This window comes from Equus asinus, chromosome 25, assembly GCF_041296235.1.
Source record: "Equus asinus isolate D_3611 breed Donkey chromosome 25, EquAss-T2T_v2, whole genome shotgun sequence".
Lineage (NCBI taxonomy): Eukaryota > Metazoa > Chordata > Mammalia > Perissodactyla > Equidae > Equus > Equus asinus.
In genome coordinates this window covers 22,534,830-22,553,976 of record NC_091814.1, presented here as the reverse complement: position 1 = coordinate 22,553,976, position 19,147 = coordinate 22,534,830, and the positions used below count along the sequence as shown (strand labels likewise).

Below are 19,147 nucleotides of genomic sequence, written 5' to 3'. Positions count from 1 at the left end.
GGAAGGACCGTGCCTAAAGTTCACAGAGCTAGTATGCAGTGGAGCTGGTATATCTGTCAAATGAACATAAAAGATTTAGATAACATATTTCATAAGCCATAATTGTTAAAAAGAAAAAGAACAGACAATAAACACCACTGTTTTGGGGAAAGAGAGATCACTTCCACTAGTTAAGGTCTAGGAAGAGTTTACAGAGGAGTTGAGGTTTGAGCCCAGCATTGGAGGACAAATGGTATATACATGAAGAGGTGGTACAGCATGAGCAAAAGCATCATAGGAAGAAGGCACAAAGCATATTTAAGGGATGGTTAATAAACCTGGAGTAGACGGCTTTCTAGGTCAATAGGTTGAAAAGGTAGGGTAATGGAGGGACTGAATATCAGGCTAAATAGTTTTTTATTTTTTTCTATAGGCAGTTGGGAGCTACTGAAGATGTTTGAGGAAGGAAAGAATCTAACTAAAGTTCTGTTTATGAATATAAATCTGGCAGTAGAATAGAGACAGGAAACACTAAACCAGTTAAGAGACTTGCAAAAGCTTGGGGGAAGGTAAATGTTACAGATCCTAGTACAGTATAGGTGTTCAATATATATTATTAAATTGAGTTGTTGAAGGTCTAAACTAAGGTGCAGGATGCCGAGCATGAAAGGAATTAGGAATACATTTAAAAGAAATTACAAAGCAAGAAATATAAGCAAGATCTACAAAAAAAAGAAAGTGATTGATAGTAGTCAGAGTTCCAGCAGAAAACGGATGACACACTCAATGGGCTACATGGACAAGATATAACGAAGGGATTCTTTACAAAGGTGTGGGCAGGGTCAATAAACCAACACTCAGAGCCTCGCAACACTAGGACAGAGTCACAGTGAGAGAGAATCTCAGAGAGATTCAGACAAGAGATCAATGAGAAAGCAGAGGGGGAAATTAGAACTCATCATCAACACTGTATCTGCAGGTTAGCCACACAGTAGTTAAGAATACTCTGGGCCAGACAGACTTACTTTTAAGTTCCTGCTCTGCCACTAGTTGACTATGTGACTTAGGAAAATTACTTTATGTCCATAAGCCTTGATATCTTCATTTGTGAAGGTGGGATATCTACCTTACACATTAGTATTTAGCACAATGCCTGACACACTGCAAATAAGTCCTCAACAAAGCTGGCTATTAGAAATCATCATCATGATCATTTGCATAGTGATGTGCTGCCACTGTATGTATAGCTACTGTACTGCAAAAAGAAAAAAGTTAAAAGCAATTATTAATATAAGGCATATAATTACACCACGGCACATAAGAGGACAAAGAGATATCAGAATATGAATGGAACGTAGAAGGTTAACATGGTTATCCAAAGGACAAATGTAAATCGTGTGATGGATGAGTGGAGGGTAGTCTTGGGAGCTGGATGTTCAGACTGGATGGAGTCATCTCGTCTCCTTAATGCTAGACTAGAAGACTTTGCCCAGGAAGCAGGATCAATCTGTAAAATCAAATCAGTCAGTATTTACTGAACATTTACCATGTGCCTAAGACTGCAATAAATTATGAGTAATTGAAAAAAATTAAGGATAAGATATAATTCCTGACCTCAAAAACCCTAAATTCTCATTGAAAGGGTTATGAATACAATCTAAAATAAATTATGAAATTCTGCAATGCAGACTATAAGTGTAATAAATGCCCACAGAAGGGAAAGAGCGAATGGGCTGGAGTCCTTGGTGAGAAGTTCATGGAAGCCGGGTTGGAGTGGGGTGCGTGAACGGGGACAGAACTTGAGATAGGTAAAGCACATTCGAAAGAGAAAAGGACTGGGAGTTAGGAGCACTCCAAGGATGCCACTCTAGAGGTATTCTGGTAAGAGGAACATCCAAAGTCAATTCAACCTTTATGGAATGTCTACTATAAGTCTGGTAATGTCTTAGATGCTGAGGTACAGAAAAGAACAAGATAATCTGTTCTCAAAGACCTCAAAGCGTCCTGATGGAACACTGCGAAGAGAACAAACAAAACATCAGTTATCAAAAATCAGTTATGGCAAACACTATAATAAAGGAATGGTCATTCCAAAAGGGAGTTTTGCACCACTAAGATGGCAGGCACTAGACAAGACTTTTATGAAGGGCAGGGTCTTCTGGGTGAATGATTTTCTGGAGCTTAGAGCCCCTTTGCCCCAGTCTGTTTACCCTCAGTCAGCGGAGAGAATCTGCATTTCAGTCCCACCGGGTGATGAAAAAGTAAGCTGAGCGCCAGGATATGCTTTTAGGAATTAACGCTCCAGCCGAGGTCTAACGGGTTAGTTACTGACTGAGGAGGGGAAGGCAACCTTGACAGAAAGAAGGGCGAATACAACTGGGCTGAGGCATGGAGGCACCACACAGCTGAGGAAATCTATGAAGCTTCCCTGTCCGCCCTTTCCGCCCCTCCACCTAGGGTTGCCGGATAAAACACTGGCCGCCGATTTAAATTCGAATTTAGAGAAACTACCAATTTCAAAATATAAGTAAACCCCAAATACTGCACGGGACATACACACCCTGGGCCCCCTTCAACTCGTTTTAGCCCGGCCCTCAACAGACCCCCGGGATTACCGGCGAGCCGGCAGAGGAAAGCCTGAGAAACTATCTCAGGTTTCTTTTTCCTTCACTCCTACATTTTTCACTCTCAGGTCTCCGGCTCAAGCCTGAGGAATGTAGCTTGAAGCTCACTTCGTTTCACAGGTCCGTCTCCGCCGACAGAAGCAGTCATTCACAAACAAAACCCACTCGGCGCCTTAAAAACGCTAGCCAGCCCGGGTCTTCCCGGCAAGTGGAAGTCACCTGCTCCACAGACCGGAAATCCCGCCCCCGCCAGAGGAAGCAGCCGAGACAGCCAATCCAGAGGAAGGACATTCTCCAGTTGGAGCCACTGAGGGCCGGGCGCGGGACCGGCGACCGGAAGCAGGACGGGGGCGGGGCTTCATGCCGGAAGTGATCGTCTGCAGTTGTTTCAGTTGGTAGCTCCACTGGTAGGAGATGCGCTGGCCGCCTGAGGCGAGGAACCGAAGGGAAGGTCAGAGATTCCAAGGCTGTTTGGAACTGGGGCTGAGCGGCTTTTGAGCAGGCAGATCATGGTGCCGACCAAGCATTGGGGAGAATGGTTCCTGAACCTGCGGGTGTCCCCCCTCGGGGTGTTTGGGGTGGCCTTCCTTGCCCGAGTCGCCCTGGTTTTCTATGGGGTTTTCCAGGACCGGACCCTGCTCGTGCGGTATACAGACATCGACTACCAGGTGTTCACGGACGCCGCGCGCTTCATCACGGAAGGGCGCTCCCCTTATCTGAGGGTGACGTACCGTTACACTCCGCTACTAGGTTGGCTCCTCACCCCCAACATCTACCTCAATGAACTCTTTGGAAAGTTTCTCTTCATCAGCTGCGACCTCCTCACCGCTTTCCTCCAATACCGCCTGCTGCTTCTTAAGGGGCTGGGTCGCCGCCAGGCTTGCGGCTACTGTGTGTTCTGGCTTCTTAACCCCCTCCCCATGGCGGTATCCAGCCGGGGCAGTGCGGACGCGATCGTCGCCTCCCTGGTACTTATGGCCCTGTACCTCATAGAAAAAAGACTCGTCGCCTGTGCCGCCGTGTTTTATGGTTTCGCCGTGCATATGAAGATATATCCGGTGACCTATATCCTCCCCATAGCTCTCCACTTGCTTCCAGAACGCGACAACGACGAGGGCCTCCGTCAATCTCGGTATTCTTTCAAAGCTCGTTTGTGCGAGTTCCTGAAGAGGCTCTGTAATCGGGCTGTGCTGCTCTTCGTAGGAGTTGCTGGACTCACGTTTTTCGCCCTGAGCTTTGGTTTCTACTATAAATATGGTTGGGAATTTTTGCAGCACACCTACCTGTATCACCTGACTAGGCGGGATATCCGGCACAACTTTTCTCCGTACTTCTACATGCTGTATTTGACTGCAGAGAGCAAGTGGAGTTTTTCTCTGGGAATTGCCGCATTCCTACCACAGTTTATCTTGCTTTCGGCGGTGTCTTTCGCCTATTACAGAGACCTTGTCTTTTGTTGTTTTCTCCATACGTCCATTTTTGTGACTTTTAACAAAGTCTGCAGCTCCCAGTACTTTCTTTGGTACCTCTGCCTGTTGCCCCTTGTGATGCCGCTAGTGAGAATGCCCTGGAAAAGAGCTGTAGTTCTCCTGCTGTTGTGGTTTATAGGGCAGGCCTTATGGCTGGCTCCTGCATATGTTCTTGAGTTTCAAGGACAGAACACCTTTCTGTTTATCTGGTTAGCTGGTTTGTTCTTCCTTCTTATCAACTCTTCCATCCTAATTCAAATTATTTCCCATTACAAAGGCGAACCGCTGACAGAGAGAATCAAGTATGACTAATATATGCTCCAGTTCTCCTGTTGCTTCTATCGATTCCGATTGTTCTGAATGGACCAGAAAAGAGAGCTTTGGAAAATTTTCGTGAACATCCTAAGCACTCTAGTGAAAGTTCACTTTGGAGCGTAAAACCCTGTCTCAACAGAAATTAAAACAAATGTTTGCCATATGTAAAGGGAACTCAACAATTGAGGTCTACCCTTTAGGAAATCTTAGGGCTCATTTATCTTGGATATAATGGGAAGTAAAGGTTTCTTGTTTAAAAATGGGAAGGCTGATGAAACTATCAGACGTTAAAAGGTTTTTGTAGAAAAATAGAGGAACGTAGTCAGAGACATAAGGTCTAAGCCAGTATTTGTTCCAGTTATACTCTGCTACTGTCTGAAGCTGTCTTGTCTTTTAACCCCCACTTTTTCTTTTAAAGCTTTCCTGATAACTGAAAACTCACAAAGTGCCCTTTAAGTACTGCTTTTACGTGTAAAGTGTTAAAGAATACTACTGTGCTTAGATTGGGAAAGCTAATTCTGTATTAAAAGTGGGGGCTTAGAAGATAAAGAATCCAAAGAATTTAAATTGTAATACTGTTTCATGTATTTGCTTTATAGCTTATTTTTTCAGCACTTAGTGCCAGTGGTATTAGAGTACTATTTAGTTTTATACAAAAAGGATTAAATTTAAATTCATCCATCTTTATGCTTGAGTTGTTACCTATTTTAAAACAGCATCTTGCTTTTGATGTTTGAGGTCCACAAACTCTTAGGACATTTTAGTGCTCTTTTATACCCCTTTGTTGTTAATTTTCTGGTTGCTAAAAAAATATGGATATATATTTTTTTGGTGGGGAGGATCAGCCTTAAGCTAACATCTATTGCCAATCTTCCCCTTTTTACTTGAGGACAATTGTCCCTGAGCTAACATCCGTGTCAATCTTCCACTATTTTCTATGTAGAACACCTCCACAGCATGGCTTGATGAGCAGTGTGTAGGTCTGTACCTGGGATCTGAACCTGTGAACCCCTGGCTACTGAAGCAAGTGCATGAACCTAACCACTACACCACCAGGCTGGCCCCTAAAAACTATTTTTCATCTAAAATTTAAGTTAGTCAAGTGTTATCTGTTTTGTGAAAATTAATATTAGAAGATTTTAGGTGATAGAAAATTAAATTGTTAGCGAGGCATTTCCCAGCTGAAAAATACCTCACTTATGAAAATTCCGTGGTAGAAATGGAGACCTGCCTGAGAGGCTCCAGGAAAGCATAGGAAGCATCCTAAGTAACCATTAGTCTTCTAGGCCAGGAAATTGAGGGAGAGATTATGGAAATTAAACCTTAGTGGGCAGATCCATTTCCTTTATTACTATAATATTTCTGGGAAAAAATGCTTTTTGAGTTTCAAACAAGCAACCTAAAAAAATTTCTTTTTCTTTTTTTAACCATAGCCTATCTAGGTTGGGGACTCCTTAACCCTCTAAAATGCAGTAGCAATATATGAGTTGGATTTTACAATTGTGGTTTTAAAAGATGGGTAACTAAACATAATTGTTCTTTCACCAAAGGAAAAAAAAAGTACTCCAGAAAAGTAGTATATTTCATGTCAAATCAGACCTGAAAAAGCCTTTGAGAATAAGCTGTCTGAAGGCTGGTCATAATCAGCAATGCTCTAGGCGGCTCTTTGATGGATGCCTTTTGGGACCTACCATTAGGAAAAAAGGAAGAATCGGTGGTTTTGCATGGCTTGCTGTTTGAATGAAAAGAGCAGAGACAATTAATTGTTGAGGACAGTGACCTTTCTTATAATATCTAGTCTCATATCTCACGTTAGGTCTTATCTTGAGGCTCTTTGTATGTGACTTAACTAGTGGCCTTCCAGCCATGGCATTCTTGCCTTCCTTTTTCATTCTTTTATAGTAATAACTTTTTAAAAAAATTTGATAGAGCTGGCGGGGAGGGAAACAAATATGATTCCAGCATCCCAATATAATTGTTTTTTTGGTATTCCCGACTATTTTTTTAACAGTCATAAGTATATTTACTTATTAATTTCCTTAATTTTTTTACCTTAACATTCTTTCTTTCTTGTGGCTCACTCTTTATACTTCATTGAAATTGCTGAATAATATTCCATCACATGTGTGTTCACAGTGTAAATGCATCGTTCTTCCACTGTTAGACCTTTCAGATTGCTTCTAATTTTTTTTTTTTTAGGAAGATTAGCCCTGAGCTAACTGCTGCCAATCCTCCTCTTTTTTTTTTTTTTCTTTTTTTTGCTGAGGAAGACTGGCCCTGAGCTAACATCCATGCCCATCTTCCTCTATATGTGGGATGTCTACCACAGCATGGCTTGCCAAGCAGTGCCGTGTCCGCACCCAGGATCCGAACCGGCAAACCCCTGGCCGCCAAAGCAGAATGTGTGCACTTAACTGCTGCGCCACTGGGCCAGCCCCTGCTTCTAATTTTTAATGTTCTAAATAAGACTTTAAACATTTTTCATGTTTTAGATTGTTCCCTTAACATTCTTAAAAAGTCAGTGGAGTTCTGTTGGGCTCTTTGGAGGGACCTTCAAATCCAGATCTAGCCCTGCAAGAAATTCTCTACTAAAGGACTGCAGACATTTCTTAAAAGACACACAGAGTTTTTTGCAGGTTATATGCTACAAAAGATTTAGTAAATTAACTCAAGAAATGTTTTTTTTTTGTCTCTTGGGGGTTTTTATTTCATTTGTTTTTGTTTTCTGGTTTCGTAAAATCTCTTTATTTTTTCACTTGCAATCCTTTTGGTTTCTTTATTAGTCCTTCAATAACACCGTAAAATTGTACGGCAGTTTTTTGGCTGTACAAAAATTTTTGGCTTATTTCCTACATAATCCTTTTTGTTCTTAGACCATCCCTTAAGGTCAATTTACTCACGTACAGATAAGCGTTATTTATTAGCATACGAGGGATGCTTCTTAAGATTATCTGTGTCCTAGAGGGGACTACATAACTTATTTTCTTCTGTAGTTGCCTTAATGTCTTCAAAATGTGGTCCCTAAATATCTCTAGATAAATTCCCTGGATGAGGTCCATTGGAAAGGCTAATACTCACTCCTACCCCTACACAAAAGAATCTTTCTTGAAACCACAGATTTTAGTTACTGACTTCTCACCATCTGGCTAACTGACTCTGTAAGTGACAACGTTATTTCAAAAGTTTCATAGAACTTGTCTTTTAGTTAGTTGACTGATGGCTGAATACATTTCTCTATCAGCCGTTTTTTGCACTACCACCCCCACCTCAACCATCTGTATGATGAATGGAAAGGGAAAAGATGAGAGATTTCACATGGGACAGTCCCTAAATGCAACTTCTTGGGTTTTTTCCCCCAATGTTTTATTATGAACAGTTTTAAACATTACCCATATGCTTACCAGCTAAGTTCAGCAGTTAACATTTTGCCATATTCTTATTTATGTATATTATGTTTATTTATTTATATATACGTAACTCTTTGAACCATGTGAAGTTGCAAACATCATTGAACTTCACACCATCTCCTAGAAAGTCTTTTCTTATGAAACTATAATATTGTTATCTAATATAATTTAACATCCTGTCCATTTTCAAATTTCCCTAATTATTTTGTGTTTAATCTTAAAGAACAGACATTCTTGGATCACAAAGATTCCCTGACAGAAACAGCATGATAGATAATCCATAATTAAGAAGTTTAAATCTTTCCCTGGTCTTTAAAACAAAGTGAGAAGTAAAGGGATTTACCTTCCATCAAAGTTGAACAAATAATTCTTTTGTGCGAGTCTTTCTGTCTCCCTCCTGAGAAAACATAGTGTAATAATCATCGCTAAGAAGTTTTCCAGGTAAATGATTATGTGTGTTTGGATTCTTAATATCTACTCCCTTCTCCCAACAACTGATTAACTGGTTTTACATCTTGATGATGGTCAGTTCTGGCTTTTCATGATTAATTGATTTGGGGACCTCTTCTGCCATATATAATTTCATTTAATTTTCACAGCAACACGTTAGAGTTGATAATCATACTCCCATTTTGTAGATGAACAAAGAGACTCAAAGATTAAATGACTAGTAAGTGACAGGGCTAGAATTTGAAGTGAGTTTTGCCTGACTAAATGTCATACTCTTTCCACTATACTATGTTTTGAATTTTTCCAAAGTTCCCAGACCCAGCAGATGAAGATTGCTGCAAAATAAAGGGAACTCGGCACTAACTAACAAATGTCTTGCCCATCAACGTGTCATTCCTGATCTTGTAGGTATTTCCTTGAGGGGCAGTTTTCTTGCAGTTGTGCAAGTCTCTGTCATTCCTAAACTTTTCTCTTTAATGATTCCGGACCTTTAATAACCCCCCTCACATCTAAACCCTCTCACCAAATTGTATAATTTTTGTTACTGCTGACTTCATAATGCCCTTTTGCTCCATAGCCTGGCTAAAAAGTTGATTTGCTGAACCACATGTTAGCCCAGCTGTTTGTAAATCAAGCTGTGGAAATTATGGTCACGTAATTTCCAAAAAGTAGATGATCATTATTAAATTTCTCTTGCTTCACAGTGTACATTCTGCAGTGTGCATTCATACAGTTAAAATTCATGACCTAGACTGACAGTATGGCATAAGAGAGCACAGATTCAGAGAGCTTGGATTCAAATTCCAGTGCATGACCCAGGGCATGATCCCTATATCTAGAAAAAATTAATTTTCTATCTGTGATATGTGGATGCTAATTCAATCCTCATAGAAATGTTTGTAAGGATTAAAAGTTAATATACCCAAAGTGCTTATGCTGGCACTAGAGAAGCTGTTCCCTGTTGCCTCCCCAGCTTTAACATCTGTTTATAAACCTTTAAAGAAGGAGCTCCTTTTGGAGTCTAGACTTAGCTTTTTTTCTCCAGTCTAACGGATATAGGAAAAGAACCTGGATTCATACTAAATAATTGTTTTAACTACCTGTACTGTAACTTTATGTCTTCTAACCTTAATCTGATTTTTTGAAAGGATAGTAGTTATATGTGAAAATGTACGTACAGATTTTTCAGACATCTGGTTCTGGCTTGACAATTTTGTATTTGTGTGTTCCTGTCATACGTTAGCCGACTAAGTAGTTGGGGGTTTGACTCATGCCCCTAAGTTACACAGCACTTCTTTTCTCCATTGTGTTGAGGGGTCATTCGAGGGTTGCTGCTCTGTTGATGGAAGCACATGTCTTCTGCCTGGGTCAGAAGCATCAGAATAGCACAAGCATTTATTTAGTGCTGATCCAGGAGAACCATTCATTTAGTCAAAACAAGCATTCATATTCATTATCCTGAACAAAAACCAGACTAAATGGGAATATTCCTAGCTGCTCAGACACTTTGCTAATTGTTATGTCTGCTATGTAAAATGAAATGACACTTATAGTGACTATTTAAAAATAATTTGAAGCATGAATATTTGAAACTTAATTCATTTCACAAAGGAAATTTTTAACTACCTTTGCTCTCCAGTCTTCTGGGAATTATTTATAGATCCAGGCCCTGTGCCAAGTCCTCCAAATGATGAGTAAGACAAGGTCCATGCTCTTGAAGAGGTAACAGAAAGACAGAAACATACCCTATTAATAAAATGCTATATGAGACCCCATTGAGTTCCACAACAATCATGTGATTCGTAAAATGGGTAAGCAGAGGATATTGCTATTCCTATTTTACAGATAAGAAAATTGAGGCTCGGAAACAAGCGACTTTCCAAGGCCAAACAGCTTGTTAATGGCAAGACTAGGTCTTCTGATTCTAATTTGTCTGTATTTTGCAAGTCTCTTAATACTGTATGATGATAGGTGATTACAGTGAAAAACTTCATTTATTTACCAAATGTTGTTTATTTAGCAAACTGCTTAGCAAAATGCTTGGAGTATCTTCTATGTGCCAGGCATTGTTCTAGGCATTGTGGATGCAGCTGTGAGTGAGGAAAAGACTCTTTATGGAGCTTACATTTTCATGGGCGGCAAGGAATAACCCAATACCTGATTGTGATGATTGTCATAAAGAAAAATATGGCACACTAAGGAAGTAGAGAGTGATGGCAGTGAGGAGAGGAGTGGGTGCTGTTTTAGATAAAGTGCTTAGGGAAGGCATCCTGATGAGGTGGCACTTGAGCAGAGACCTGAAGGAAGTGAAGATATTCATGCAACTATCTGGGGAAGAGTATGCCTTGCTGAGTGAATAACAGTGCAAAGGCCCTGAGGTAGGAATGAGCTTGGCATGTTTAAAGTACGGCAAGAAGAGAGTATAACTGATGGAGCGAGCAAGGAGCAGCCAGAGTATAAATCACAGCATCTAGTAGAACAACATGAATGTTAGTTGAAACATACAATTAACATTTATTTGTACTGGCCTATAAAGCAATAACTTTGGGTTCAACCTATTTTTTTCCTGTGTTTTGAGCACAGGTTAATTTATAAGAAAGGGGAAATGTACACGTATAAACAACTTATATTTGAGCAATGCTACAAAGCACTTCTACACATTATTTTGAGATGTGAGGATTTTTTTAAATCTCATTTTCACAGATGAGAACCCTAAGGCTCAGAAGATACGCACTTTGCCCAAAGTCAGAATTAGTACATGAGACAAGGCCAGAAGCCAGATCTTCTGGAGCCAAACTTACTGCTGCTTTCTCTCTACTGCCTTTAGATATGGTGAGAAGATGACCCTAGAAAGTAGCAAATTCAGGAAAAAGTTGTCCAACAGATGGTTCATTCATTTAGTCAATGCTGAGAGCCTGCTTTGTGCCAGGCACTCAACTCAACTGGGTTATGTCAACGAAAATAATCTATAACCAATCTATAAATGAAAATTTGGGTGAGTTTATTCTGAGCTGAAATCTGAGGACCGTGGCCCGGGGCCTTTCTTCCCAAAGGAAGAAAGGGCACCGAAGAAGTGGGGTGCACAGAGTGGTTATATACCCCCAGAGAGGATGTTTCACATAGGATTGAAATGTCCCTTTTACAATAGTCGTGAGACTGCTCTGTGGGCACAGCGATTGATGGACACAGCAGGTAGGTCTGCTGTCTCGGTGAACACAGCAGGGTGGCACGTCTGCTCTCTCGAGCTGAGTGGTCACAGGTGAGCTGGGTGGTCAAAGGTGAGCGCAGCAATCAGTTCCTAGCCTGAGGAAAGATGCTTATCCCTAAGGAAATGCCAATGTGGGGGGAAGTTGCACCTTTATCTCAAGGGCCTTTGTTCTTGCCATAGGAAATGTTTTAAAGCAGATATACAATGCGTGCTCAATGGCCACAGTCAGGCTCTTTTGGAAAAAACAAAGTCAGGCCGAATTAGGTTTATACCAAATGTCTTCCTCATAGACTCCAATATATCCTATTGCCTGCCATTTCTATTTTGTCAGATATAAGGATGGTGACAACAGCCCTGGCTTCAAGGAACTCACAGTGTCTACTAGAGGATGCAGATGGACAGGTGATAGTGACTCAGTGTGACAATGGCTAGAGCAAAATACATATAAAGGAGTTCGGAGCACTTCACTGATCCATCAATTGGACAAAGCTAGCATGGAACTTCATATGTACTGGTGTTAATTAAAGAAGGAGGCCATTAAACTGAGGTAGTTCTAATACCTCGGCAGCCTATGTAAGCAAAGCAAAACCTACGCCTGTGAATGACTCAAGGTTAAGAAATCAAAACCTAAGGACAATCATTCACAAACAGCCAACTGAGCTTTTCCAAATAAGGCAAACTTAAGCCATAGCCAATCAAATCGTTTCCTCACTTTGCTTCAGCCTCTTCTCTGTAAGTCTCTTGGCTCCTATTGGTGGAGTGCTCCTGACCACTTCCAGTTTGGTGCTGCCTGATTGGAATAGTTTTTTGCTCAAATAAACTCTTAAAATTTTTAATATGCCTCAGTTTATCTTTTAACACTAGGTACTGAGATACTGGTTATCTTACCTGTTTTGTATTGAGTAAGTGCTAGGGGCTTTCTTTGAAACTTTCTTGCTTAAAATCACTTGGTGATTGATTATGCCTTTGATAATCCTTAGCTTTGCTCACAAGACTGTTGATGACCTGGCTCTTGCCTACATCTCCAGCTTCATCTTCCACCTCACCCCGCCCTACAGTCATGCCAAATCATACATCTCTTCATGCCTTTGCATTTGCTGTTTCTTTAGTTAAAACATTCTTCTCCTCCCCTTATCTCTCTCACCAGCTCTTGTTCAGTTTAAGGTTGACCGTGAAACATTCTCTGATTCAGTACCTCTGTTATATAGTGCAGATCACATTGTACTGTAATTTCCCATTTGTGTGTCTGTGCCATCTAGACTGTGAGCTCCCTAGGGACAATGATTATTTCTTATTCATTGATATTATTTTCCTGCGGTTTTCCCAGAACCAACTAAAGATGGACAGGAGCAACGAAAGTCCTTGAACTGCTAAGTGTGGCACACACTCTCCCAGGTTTGTTGAATTGAGTTGTACATGAATCTGTCAAGTGGGAGCTGGAGATGGTGGGCCCCTTTGCACAGTGTCAATGGTGGCAGCTGTGAAAAAGAAAAGGAACAGTTTCTGGGTGCCTGTCATTTCTAAATGCCATCAGTATCCACCTAGTTTTCTAAGCTAGAATCTTATAATCACTTCCTATTCCTTCTTCTTCACTTGGTACCTCCTCCCCATCTAATCAGTCACTACATCCTGTCAGTTCTACCTTGTAATGTCCCTGGAGCCTACTGGCATCTTGCCATTGTCACTGCCGATTCTACAGCTCAGGCCCTCATTATCTCTCATCTGGAATCGATAGCTCCTGACTGGTCTTGCTTCCCATCTCTCCCGCTCTCCATTCCACCTCTCATTTATCCTCCCCACTGCTGCCAGAGTGTGCTTTCCAAAGCAGAGCTCATCCTGTCACCATCTTGATGAAAGCATCTAGGGGACTCCGTGACCTGCAAGAAAAAGTCTAAATTCCTTACCTTCCTCCATCTTCACCAATTTCTCCTACTCAACCTCACTGCAGCCCACAGCATAACGCATAGTTTCCTGAAACTACCACAATATTCAGCCTTTGCCCATGCTGCTTCTAAGCCTACTGTACTCCTGCCACTCATTTTTCAAGACTCAACTCATAGGCCCTGTCCTCTATCAGGAGGCTTGCAAGGTGACCTTATGAGAAGAGGTTAACTATTAAGACAAAAAAGAAAAATAGGGCCAGAGTTGTAAGATTTGTGAATAATTGCTATTAATGCGCTTGCTCTGTTATAGTTGTTGGTGCATTTGTCTCTCTCAGAGTTGGTTGGCTCCTGGAGGACAAGAATTGTCTTTTGTTTTTATATCCTTTGCATACAGCATTAGGTACTCAATAAATATTTGTTAAATAAATGAAGCTGGAGCTGGGAGGGAACGAATGTTTACTGAGCACCTATTGTGAATCTATATGAAATATGATTTCATATTTATATCTATAATAATATCTATAATAAATATTCACATATTTCATTCTCAAAACAATTTTTTGAGGGAAGTATTGTTCACTGACAAGAAAACAGGCACAAGTAGTTTTTTTTTCAAGGTCATAGGCTTGTAAGGGATGGAGCTAGAGTTGGAACCTAAGTCTGTCTAACTCTGAAACTTTCCTCTATTGAGTGATTCTCAGTCAGGGGCAATTTTGCCCCCCATGCTGGGGGCATTTTTGGTTGTCATAACTGGGAGAGATTACTGGCATCTAGTGAGTATAGGCCAAGGATGCTGCTAAACATCCTACGTTGCACCAGAAGGCACCCACCACAAGGATTTATCTGGCCCCAAATATCGATAGTGCCGAGGTTGAGAAACCCTGCTCTAGACCATGTTGACTCTATTGAAAAGCAAGTAATCAAACAAAATAAATGCATCTGCTGGAAGCCCAGCTGGGCTGCAGAGAAGCCTTAGGGGCTGGGGCCAGTTGTGAGCCACTGGTGTTGGGAGGAAAAAATATCTAGTCCCTGACCTGCCTCTAATTTTATGGTTCTTTCTCTACTGCATCGATCAGTCTTTCTTCTTTCTGTCTTTCTTCTCTTCTCCACTTTTTCTTTTCCTCAGTAGACTTTAATTTAGCTTGGAGAAGTCAACCCAGAAAGCTCCAGCATTTTCAGACCTCTTTCCTAATTAGCAGGTAGAGTCAATGTATAGGAAGCTGCAGGTTTCAAATTGACAACATCTCTAGAATATGGGAACAAGGCCAAAAATGGCATCTTCTGAAACTGACGACAAAAAATGGATGAGATTATGATAATTGTGATAATCTTCCCAGGAAATAACCCACCCCAAAAATTCTTGACAAGTATGCTGCTGATAAGACTCGCTGTGTCCTAATCTCAGCCGGGGGCCAAGAATGCCTCCCCAGGAAGGAAAGGATTTCATATGTAACTTGTGAGAGATGATTTAATATGTAACTTGTGGGAGATAAACTGTAATCTAGGAAATTTTAAAATGTTTGTCCTGGACAAGTGTGCCTATGGGCGAAGCTTTTAATGACTCATAAGTGTAACTGCCTATAATTGTTAAGGACGCTTTCTGTGGTTTTTTTTTTTCCTTAGCACAATAAACTCTAGGAGGGAGGAACCAGGTTTATTTTATCAGTATCTCTGGCAGCTGAACAGAGGCGAGGATGAGTCATCAATAGAGAAGGGTGGGAATTAATGGTGGTGTGTGTACATAGGGGCAGAGGGAGGTCACAGAAGTACTATTCCTAGTGAAGTGATTCTTAATCAGGAATCCAAGAGCTTTTGTTGCAAGCAAAACTGTGTGTGTGTGTGTGTGTATGTACTTTTTGTGAAAAATGTCTGTAGCTTACATCAAAGGGGTCCCTGACCTCCAAAAAGTGAAGCCCCCTGCCCTGGTGATTGAAACACAGTCACTGGGGACAATGAAGTAGAAAGAAGATAATCTGGGTAAGGCAAGGAAAGTGAATTCCTCCTAGGAGGGAGAGGTTTTCCTTTCAGAGTTCAGATTTACTGATGTGCAGGCATGAGGCCCCTTCGTGTACGTGCGAGCATGCAGTGGAGAGCTGAGCTGTGAGCAAACAATAAGGCAGAGCAGAATTCAGCCCCAAGGATGCTGGAGAAAAGTTACAAAGGATGATGAGAGGACTTGGAGAGCATGCAGGAGTGTGTGTGTGTGAGCATGCGCATGAGAGGGAAAATGATGAATATTAAATTGTTCTATGTATGCCAAAATCAATCTGATTTTAGATTCCACAGATGCCCTGGGTGAACCAATAGCCACTGGTAAGAGAAGGATTCTGTAAGGCTGAGTTCTAGGAAGCAGAATTGGCAATTAAGTTGGAGTCCTTTAATTTCATTTGTAAGTTACAGAAACCAACTTTATCTAAAGGACCTATTTAAAGAATACTGGGTAGTTCATAAACTCCAAGGAAAGAGCTGAACAAGGAAGTCTGGGGAAGCAAGAAATTGGGCAATTTGGGGACTTCCACAGCAGGTGACTAGCTCCAGTGACCTCCAGTCTCTGGATCTCGGTGTCTAGGTTTTAAATTTCCCAGAGAGAAAATTGTTGGAGTCAGTCCCAGAGAAGAAGAAACTATGAGCCAAGGAACAACGTCAGTTGTTGACTACAGTCATGATATCATTGGTTTGGAGTGGGTCTTATATCTTGCAAATAGTGGGGGACGAGTACCGAAGTCTTCTGATTGCATACTGTGTGCTCTCCATGTATATTCTTAATTCCTTACTGTTTTAAAAACTAATTATAGGGAAAGGGTGGGAGTAGGGTGGGGGAACTTCGGGAAAAGGAAACAAAAATTGCGGTGGTCCTCAGGTAGGATGAACTTGGAATCCCAGAAACAGAAAGAAGGCCTTTGTGGCTAGAGAATAATTTGCCAGGAGTGGGGATTAGAGGAAGAGCATTCATAGACCTTGTGGATCATGGTGAGAAGTAAGAGGTTTTTTCCCTAAGTGCGAAGAAAGCCCCTGGAAGGATTTAAGCAGGTATAAAGTGCACTTTAAAAAAAATCATTCTGGCAACTCAGTGGAGAATGGGTTCTAGAAAGCCCAAGTAGGAGGTTATTGCAATAATCCAGATGAGAGACGATGATGGCTTGAATCAGGGTGGTAGTACTAGACACGGTGAGAAGGGGGTGGATTCAGTAGGTATTTTTATGATTTGGAGAGAGAATTGACAGGACTTGCTGATGGATTTGACGTCAGGGAGAAGAAAAGGAAAATCCGAAATGAATCCTGGGCTTTGGGCTTGGGTTACTAGAATAGTCATGCCCTTTACTGAGCTGTGAAGACTGAGGGAAAGAGTAGATTTAGGGAGCAAGACAGAGTTGGAATCGACCTGTCAAGTTTGAGATGTCAGATGTCTTAGTGGGGAAGTCACGGGGCAGCTGGATATATATCCGGGAGCCACCAGATTACAGAGGTTACCTAAAACAAGGGGCGGGGTGAGGTGGCTTGGGAAGGTACCTAAGACCGAGCCCTGGGCACCCCCACATTAGGAAGTCTAGCTGAGCAGCAGTGGGCAAAGGAGACGGGGAGTGGTCAGTTAGGTCAGAGAAAGGCCATTTTATTTCTAAAGTGTGGGCTTTTAATTTGCAGGTTCTACATGCACCTCAGTTTATTTTGGACACTTTTGCTCTTGTTTATGAGTACACTCTCAGATTCCTCTAGTAGGTGTCACACCCTTCACAGCTCCACGCTTCTCAGTGCCTAAATCGTTGGCAAAATCTTTCTAGCTTCTCTTTCTGTGTGTTTGAGGGGCTGGCAGGAATACCCTGTTAAATGGGTCTGGAAGGAAGGCCAAGTCTGCCAATAAATCTCTCCCTGGGCCTGTAAATATTTGTATAAGGTCCATTAACTATATTAAGTTTCCGTGGATAAACCAGGTACTTATAGGCGGCTCTAATAAGAAAATCCACTTTGTGGATTATTTGCAATAAAATTTAATTTTTCAGAGTGTTCAATTCAATCTGCCTAAGCTCTCTTCTGGCATTTTACATATTGCTGGGGTGGCTCTCTTTACCAGCGTTTAGCATATGACTTTATTTTAAAAGCAGTCCAAGCAAATCATAAGTAGAAAGGTAAGCCTACTGATTATATTAGTGTATATATTATACACACACACACACACAGCAAACTAAAGCATATGAACTATGTCTAGCTACTTCTAATACAGCTAAGTATCTATTAATCAATGAGTCCACTGAGGACCTCAGCTTTATTTTTTAGTTAAAAATAAACTTTTCCAGAGCTGGCCCGGTGGCATAGTGGTTAAGTTCCTGTGCTCCACTTTGGCGACCTGGGGATCGTGGGTTCGAATCCCAGGCGTCGACTTCGCACCACTTGTCAGGCCATGCTGTTGTAGCATCCTACATAAAATAGAGGAAGATTGGCAACAGATGTTAGCTCAGGGCCAATCTTCCTCACACATACACAAAAAATAACTGAAAAAAATAAAGTTTTCCTCCTTGTTATCCAAACAATATGTTCACTATAGAAAAACAAAAACAAAATGTTAAAAAAGGAAATTTGGAACACAGTAATTATGATTCCACAATCCAGAGATAACCACTTGGGAGGTATCCTTTCTGATCTCTATATATACTGTGTAGTTTGGAGTCACACTAATTTAAAATTAAAATAAACTTAATTTTATTTGTTTTAATTTAAAATAGATTTAATTAAAAATAGACTTAGAAAAAACCCTTAGCAATGTATTGTGAATATCTTTCAATAATAAATATTTTTCAAGATTTCCTCAGAGTTTAAATGACTACTAAGAATTTCACGTATGAATGTAATAATTTAGCTGTTTCTTAATCAGTGTTTGCATTCTTCTGATTTTGTTATTGTTTTTGCATTCTGCTGTCCTATCAGTAATGACATCCTTGCAACTAAATCCGTGTATATATTCTTATTTCCTTAGACTAAACTTCTAGGAATAGAATGCTGGGTCATATGGTTCAGACACATATTGCCAAATTGTTCTACAAGTTGTGTTCGTGTACAATAAATAAATGTACCAACAATAAATGCCTTTGTCAACATTGGACCTCAAAAACAATTTTTAATAATCTTTGTCAAGTCAATAGGGAAAGATGGCATTGCACCATTGGTTTAATTTGTATTTCTTTAATTACTGGTGAGGTTGAACATTTATCATACGCTCATTAGCCATCGGCATTTCTTATTTTGTGAATTACTCTTCCTCATCGTCTGCTTGATATTTTCTGGAGGTGCTTGTTATTGATTTTTAAGACCAGTGTCTCTATAGAAGAGACATTGATCCCATTTGTTTTAAATATTTTTCCTAGTCTGCCACTGGCTGTTTATTTTTTGACCTGAAATGGTTAAAAAGTACATGTAATCAAGGTCAGTCTTTTCCTTTTATAATTTCTCTATTTGTTGTTATTTTTAGAAAGCCATCCCCAGCCCAAGATTATATAAATATTTAGCCATATATTTTTTCTAGTGCTTGTTTAGTTTCATTTTTTACATTTAAATCTTTACCCTGTGGACTTCATTTGGTATAATGTAAGAAGGAGAAGTTTAATTTTATTTATTTTAAATGGTTAGCTACTTAAAAATTAATTAATTTTTGTCCCGTTTCACGTCCCCCATTATATTTGCAGATTAGTTATATAAGAAACTGCTGATCAAAAGTTGCACACTGGAGGACCATAATCATATCTAGCCTATGGATATATTCAGATAATTTTTGAATTAATTATCTGCATATAAAAGTCAGGAAATTTTATACAAAAATCTG

At 40.5% G+C, this 19,147-nt stretch overlaps 1 protein-coding gene across 1 annotated transcript; it reads left to right on the top strand.

Annotated features, from left to right (window-relative positions):
• The first annotated feature begins 2,951 nt into the window (after positions 1 to 2,951).
• On the top strand, positions 2,952 to 16,128 carry PIGM (phosphatidylinositol glycan anchor biosynthesis class M). The gene has a single exon (XM_070497124.1). The coding sequence runs from the start codon at positions 3,113 to 3,115 to the stop codon at positions 4,382 to 4,384; it is 1,272 nt and encodes a 423-aa protein (XP_070353225.1). The 5' UTR covers positions 2,952 to 3,112; the 3' UTR covers positions 4,385 to 16,128.
• Positions 16,129 to 19,147: the final 3,019 nt, after the last annotated feature.